At 58.1% G+C, this 6,956-nt stretch overlaps 1 protein-coding gene across 1 annotated transcript; it reads right to left on the bottom strand.

Annotated features, from left to right (window-relative positions):
* Window positions 1-273: 273 nt before the first annotated feature.
* Window positions 274-996, bottom strand: SOX14 (SRY-box transcription factor 14). The gene has a single exon (XM_068547322.1). It carries the CDS (start codon window positions 994-996, stop codon window positions 274-276), a length of 723 nt encoding a protein of 240 aa, XP_068403423.1.
* Between the last annotated feature and the right edge of the window lie 5,960 nt (window positions 997-6,956).

The following is a 6,956-nucleotide window of genomic DNA, read 5'->3' as shown; positions in this document are numbered from 1 at the left end:
GTACAGTCGGAGGTTTGTTTTGGGACAGTCGGGGTAGGGGCAGCTGTATAGCTGTCATAAACGTTCACAAGTTTCTGGCACCTGTCTGCGCCTTGGGTCCGGAAGGATGCCCCTACCATCCCCGCGGAAGAGAGAGAGGCAGAGTCTGGGGTAGGGTAGGGGGTGGCAGCAGGACTGACCCCTAGGCATCTGCAGGCCCCGGATAGGCGCAGAGGACGGGGTGCAGACCCCGATTCCAGGCCGCCCTCCAGGTCTGGCAGGCCGGGCTGGGGGTTACATGGCCGTGGCGTGGGCTGACGAATAAGGGTCTATGCCAGTCTTGGTCATGCCCGGGAAGAGGATGTAGGCGACGGGGGGCTGCAGGGTGGAGGCAGACCAGGCGGTACAGTTACAGGGCACCACGTAGCCCGGGTTGGTGGGGGACGGGTGCGTGTGCGTGTGCTGGCTGGGGCAGCTGAGGCTGCCGAAAGCGCCGTTCTGGTAGCCCAGGGTGGACGCGTAGGGCAGCGCGCCGGTGGCCAAGGTGTGGGGCACTTCACCCATCTTCTGGATGGCGCTCGAGCTAAACTGCGCGGGGTCCAGCAGGGAGTAGGGCGCCGAGGCGGGCGGCAAGAAGGCCCGGGCTTTCTCGGGCGCGCTCAGGAGGCCGTCGGAGGCCCCCACGGGCAGGCCGGCCGCCTTGAGCGGGTCCGTGTCGCCCAGGTAGGGCAGGGGGAAGACATACCTGTCCTTCTTGAGCAGGTTCTTGGGCTTGCGCCGCGGCCGGTACTTGTAGTCAGGGTGTTCCTTCATGTGCTGGGCGCGTAGCCTCTTGGCCTCGTCAATGTACGGCCGCTTCTCTGCCTCGGACAGAAGCTTCCATTCGGCGCCTAGGCGTTTGCTGATCTCTGAGTTGTGCATCTTGGGGTTTTCCTGGGCCATCTTGCGCCGCTGGCCTCGGGACCATACCATGAAGGCGTTCATGGGTCGCTTGATGTGGTCTGAAGGTTTGGACATGGTCCGGGAGGCTAGGCGGTGGGGGTGGGCAGTGCAGGGGCTCTGCAGGCGAGCCCGGACGCGGTTGTCGGTCTGCCTGTCTGTCCGTCCTGAGCCGGGGCTCTGCGCTCCCCTCGCCTCCGCACCGCAGAGGGGAAGCCAGAGAGAAGCGCTCACCCCGCAAAGTTCAGCTGATCATGCCAGTCTCGGCACCTAGGCAGGCCCCGGGGGGCGAGCGGGGGCAGGAAGGGCGGGGGGAGGAGAGGGCGGCCGGCCGGGGGGCTGCCGGCACCAGAGGCTGGGGCCCAAGTACCGGAGTCTCTGGGATTAAGTGGCCAGGTAATTTGCTGGCGAGGGCAGGAAGCTCCTCCTTCTCCCCCTCTCCACCTTCGCCTTCTCTGGTTCTCTTCTCTCCAGTGTCTAAGGCCGTGGCTCCCTCCCCCCGCCCGTGGCTTTCCCGGAGCTGCCTCGCCTAGCGCAGCACCAGGCTGAGAATGCGGGGAAGCTGGTGAACGAGAGCCAAAAGCGGCGAAGTTCAAAGGCGAGGTGGGCCAGGACCGCACGCACTCTGACATAAGCGCGGGGCGGCGACTCCCCAACCTGGGCGCCAATCAGCTGCAGAGAAGGCGAGGGGGCGCACCTGCCAACGCGCCCGCGTTGGAAAGAGGGAGCGCGACTGCTGGGGGCGGGGAGAGGTGTAAGGGAGAGACCGAGAGAACGGAGCGGCCAGCTCCGGACCGGCGACTTGGATTCCACCTTGTTTCTGGCACTGTCAACAAATAAAACTCTTCTTGCCCGTTTCCTTTCCCGGTTGTGCAAAGGAGAAATGGGGCTTCGAATACAAAGACCCGGGGAGGGGGCAGCAGAGGGAGCAAGCCAAGAGAGCGTGTTGATAAATAGGACAGCCTCGTCACGAAATGCAAGGACAGCACTTTCCCCCCCTTGTCAAAGATCCTTGGAAGAGGAAAAGAATGTATCAAACTCAGGTTAAAAAGCGAAATAAACTTTTCACGCCGTGCCCTCGGCGGTCCGTTGGCTGCGTTCTCACGGGACGCCGGTGCGGCTCCGCCTCCACCCTGCCCCGGGATGCGGCGCCTTGGGCGAAGCGCAGGGCCCCGGGCTAGCTCAGCCGCGCGTTCCAAACCGATGCCCGAGGGCCTAGCGTCCGGAGGTGCAGAGTTTTCAAACCCTGGTTGGTGACCCTTGAAGAGCACCGCGACTCGCTCTTCACTTTCGTAGAGGGGGCAGGGGATGGGATTTCCATCACGATTCCTATTTATGTTACTATTATTTAGTGTTTTTAAACCTCCAACTTTCTCTCCACATCTGTCCAAACCGGGAGGGCAATCCAAAGGCCGGCTAGCGCCCGGCGGGGCGTGTGGTTTTCCCCGCTGCCCTTTCAGCAGCGGCCCTAGAGCGGAGGCTCAAGCTGTATCCGCACCCAGGGTCGGTTTGTCCCCAGGCGTCTCTTCCCACCCAGCGAGAAAGCGAGACTCGTTTCTTGCGTCAGATGAGCATTCTTCGGGTAAAGAGGACGAAATAACCCGCGGAGCCAAACTGCGCGCCTGTTTCCTTTGAATAATTGCCTGCCCGATGTGAAATGCCCTTGGGGGAAATATTTATTAAATGGAAACCATTGTCCCAGGCCCAGCAGGACCTGCGTGTGTTCCAGGCTTATTGGCTTTTGCACCAGCCTCTCTCGGGAGCACCGACCAGAAACGCGCACTGCTCCTCGGGCTTGGACCGGTTGGGGGTGGGGGAGGTAAGCAGAGAACGAGGATGCAGGGAGAGAGGGTCTTTCTTTAGCATGTAGTGTGTCAAGTTTGAGGCGAAGGCTTTGCTTTTCCTTCCTACAATTAGAAAGACGTGTGGCATTTCTCATCCTCAGCGCGCTCTTCAGAGAGGTGGGCACTATGCCCATTTTACAGATTAGGAAACTGAGGTTGGGAAAGGCTACGCGATTTGCCAAAAGTGACTCCAATGGAAAGTGGTGACGCCGGGTGTACAGAATTTGAAACACTTACCTGTTTTGTTTTGGTTTTTTTTCCCCACCCCACGTGGCGCCACGTCTGAGGATTAGATAGTGCTGAAGCCAAACGCGGGCCCCTCGACGAGACTACTGTAGCCATCGAAACCTGCCATACGGATAAACTACACTGGAGGACTGATCCTCAAGCCTGCTCTTGACTTACTTAGGCTCTTGTCCGAGACTTGGCCTCCCTGAGGGTAGACCTCGCGCCCGGAGAGCCACCTCCGCGTGGGCTCGCGAGCAGCTGCTGTCTTCACATTCCTCTCAGCCCCAGCCCCGGCCTCCTCCTGCCCTCTACCCCTGTTTTCTCGGCAAGAGGTTTCATTTAGCTTGGGGTACCAGGAAGTAGAAGCCCTTTCCAGCCCAATCCGGGGAGGGTTTCCAAGAGAGGCTGGCAACTCCAACTCAGATTGGACCAGCCTGCTGACTTAGCGCTGTGCTCAGAGCCCGCCAGGGATCCGAGGTCTAGGGACCAGGTCATTCTAGTTCCACTGGGCGATCTCGACCGTTTGCGGAAGGAATGACAGCAATGTTCACATCTGCAGAGAGGTATAGGGTCCGGCGGGACCCTCCAAATCTCACTCAGGAACCCTCAGGGGACACTAAACCCACACAGAGGTTTGTGTTAATGCAAACCAACCTCTTGAAAACTGCTTAAGGAGGGGATCTGGCATGGGGTCTTAGACCCCTTCTCTCTTTCCAACATCCAGGCCAACTCAGTCCTTTTGTCCCGAGGCAACTCGGGGCAGGCGCGGGCTCTCCTTCAGTCCTCATATTTCCACCTCGTCTTCTTGTCCGCGTTCCTCTTTAAACGTCTTGCGCTCAGAGCTCAGCTCGCAATCCAGGAGTCCGGAGGGAATTATTACAAAGGGCGCACAGTGGTGGCGTGGCAGTTTGCGGGCAGGGCGCCCCTGACCACCCAGGGTTCCGAAGCCCCAGGCTGTCTGGGTCACGCTGCACTGGCTCTGGCGGGAGCCGGCATCCTGCTGCTCATCTTGGCCTTGAGACTTGAACTCCGCGCTGCGAAGGAACTCAGGGTTGAGGGGCGCGCTCTCCCCGCCTGACATCGCGGCGTCTCCTAGGCGGACGGCGCAGCCTCGTACGCCCCTTACACAGAGCTGGCTGGCCACCGGTTCATTCAACACTCCTTAACGCTGGGCCTGGCTCGGTGCCGTCTCCAGCCCATGCCTCTACCTTCTCCTGGGCTGCTTTGTCCCTCTGAGCTCTGCCTCCCTGCCAGGCTTAGATCCCTGGGCAGACGTCCTGGAGAGGTGGCTCCTGGGAGAACCAGCAGTTTTGGTCACCACCGGAACAGGTCTTTAAGACAGAGGTCGCCTAAACGCGCCTCCTGCTTTATCCGCAGCCTGAAGCTTGGGCCGAAGGCCACTCTCCAGGGCCGCAGACCTCCCTGGGATGTGGCTTTTCCGCTTCCGCGTTTGCCTACACAATCCGCGCGCACGTCCTCAGTACGCGCGTCTTTACGCAGCGCAGTTACTCAAGGCCCGCCGCGTGCGGTCCTGAGCCTGGCGTCTGAATCACTGAGCAACATGGACCCGGTCGGCGAACCGACGTTGTTCCGGTCGAACGAAGGAGAGGCCTCGGAGGTCAAGACCCAATCCACTTCTTGCCCCGCCCCCTCTCCCCTGGCGCCCCAGCAAGGTCCAAGATGCGCCTTCCTCTCTTTTGGCTCTGGGCCTTTGTAGGGAGCACTTACCCCCTCCCGTCGCCCAACTCCTTTCCGTACCTCAGGTCTCTTTCAAGGCTTCACCTCCTCTGAAGGGCCTTCGTTGATTCCCGAACTGGGCTAAGACCCCCTTCTGTGCTCTCCCTCTTACGCCCTCTCCATCTCACGCCCTCTTCCCCAGCCCCGCGTGGCGCCGTGTCGCAGCCCGTGCAGTCCACCGGCCGTCGAGCTCCTCGAAGGTGGCGGCTGCGTGTTATTCATCTTTGAGTGCCCGGGGTCCGCACACCGCCGAACGCAAAGAAGACACCGGATAGTTTCCTTCTGCTCAGGCTTAAACTTTTCCAACAGGCCTTTCCGTGACTTGCAGCTGAGGGGACAGGACCCCAGATGCAGCCTGGTAGAGCCAAACGCGGAAGTCACGGGCCCCCAGGCCTGCACCCACCTGCTTGGCCTCAATACCCTGCCGGCCTTCCAGCCTCCACCCCACCTCTCTAGTGGGAGGAAGGTCTCCTCTCCTAGGCCTCCTGGACTGAGCGAGAGCCCGGCGCGGAAAGGAAGATGCGCAGACCCTGGCTTGGAGACCGTGGTTCGGGGGGTGGAGGAGAAGAGGAGAGCTTGTCACGCGGCTCGCGCCCGTCGGGTTTTCGAAGAGGCCAGGAGAGTCGCCGCGTCTGGACAGGCCGAGGTGTTGAGCACGCGCGGGACGCCAGCCCTGCCGGCTCACTGCGGCCCCTCTGGGATTCCCGAGAGGAACTGAGGGAAGTTCCAGGTGCCGGTTTCGGGGAGCTTGCGCGAAGCCCCGGCTCCCGCTCGCTGCGGGGAGTGTGAGGTGTGCAGCAACCGGAGCGCTGATCCGGCCCACACCCGAGAGTCGACAGCCCAGGGGCCAGCGTTGCAGATGGTAAATTGAATCTTAGGAAATAGTGCACTTTTGGTTAAATCATAAACTTTTACCCTTTCTTATTACAAAAAATATTTTAATATTTGGCTCCCCTGTTTTTCCCCTTTTTCCTGTTTTCTATTTTCAAATTCAGAGACCCAGGGCTGTGGTCCTATTAAAACATTTCCTGGTAATTGCTCTAGGGTCTTCCCTTCAGAACCCAGCCCAGGCCCGGTGCTCCTTGAAATTTTGTAAAACTCCAAGTGTCCCTCGCAGCCAAGATGGCACAGGAGGGCGTGGCTTCCACCAAGAAACGATGAGAAACTGAACAAAACAGGGTCTCAGTCCTGGAGCGCCGGCAACAGCGCGTTTGCCGCCAACTGGCAGAGCGAACTTGGTTGGGCTGAAGGACACTTCTGTCTCAAACTCCGAGTGTGCCCAGGTAAGGAGATTTTTTGATACTTCAAACCACCTTAATTTGAGTAGCTGGGGTCTGTTGGAAGCAGACATCACTTGATTCACCGACTTGGTGCAAGTTAATAGAGGATTGCATAACATCTACACACGCCTCCCAGAAAGAGCAAGGGTTGGGAGCAGGGGTAGGGCTTTGAAATCTTATTCATTCACTAACGGCTATTTCTTGAGCACCTACTATGTGTCAGGCACTATGCTGGATTCTGGGACACAGCAGTGAACAAAACCTGCAAATGCCCTTCTCCCCTGGTGCTTACAGCCCAATGGGAGGACAGACATAAACTGAGAAACAAGTCCTGGGGTGATTCCTGGCTCCACCACTAAGTAGTTGCATCACTTCAGGCAAAGTACTTAACCTGTTTGTGTCCTGGTTTCCTCACCTGCAATGGGTATAATGGATTATTATAAGGATTAATTGAGTTACTATGAGGAAAACCCTTAGAACAGTGCTTGGCCTGTGAACCTGCCCAATAAATAGATTATATTATTTTATCATTAAATAAGTATGGAGTTGATTTCTGATAGTGATAAGTGGCCAACAGTGAATCAGGGTGATGAGACAGGGGCTGAGGGAAGGGGGGGGTGGATAAAGCAGGAGAAGTAGGAAATACCACCACCTGGGGGAGAGACTAACTGAAGGTACCTGAAAGATTTAAGGAGCCAGTATGGCTGAAACCTGGCCATGACCTTGGGGAGAGTATAAGGAAAAGGCTGGGTGAGGTCGGCAGAGCCCAGACTATCTAGGGCCTTGTAGACTCCATAAGGAGTTCGGGTTTTATTCTAAATGTACTGGGAAGTCATTGGAATGAGAGCCATCAGAATGATTTAACAACAATCCCAGCAACCACATACACAAATTATTCATTATCAGACACTCTACTTATGGAGGAATCTCACCTCCAGTTATGGGCCAG

This window comes from Eschrichtius robustus, chromosome 6 (genome assembly GCF_028021215.1).
Source record: "Eschrichtius robustus isolate mEscRob2 chromosome 6, mEscRob2.pri, whole genome shotgun sequence".
NCBI classification, from domain to species: Eukaryota; Metazoa; Chordata; class Mammalia; order Artiodactyla; family Eschrichtiidae; genus Eschrichtius; species Eschrichtius robustus.
The sequence above is the reverse complement of the archived record's forward strand: the minus strand, read 5'-3'. Positions and strand labels throughout refer to the sequence as shown.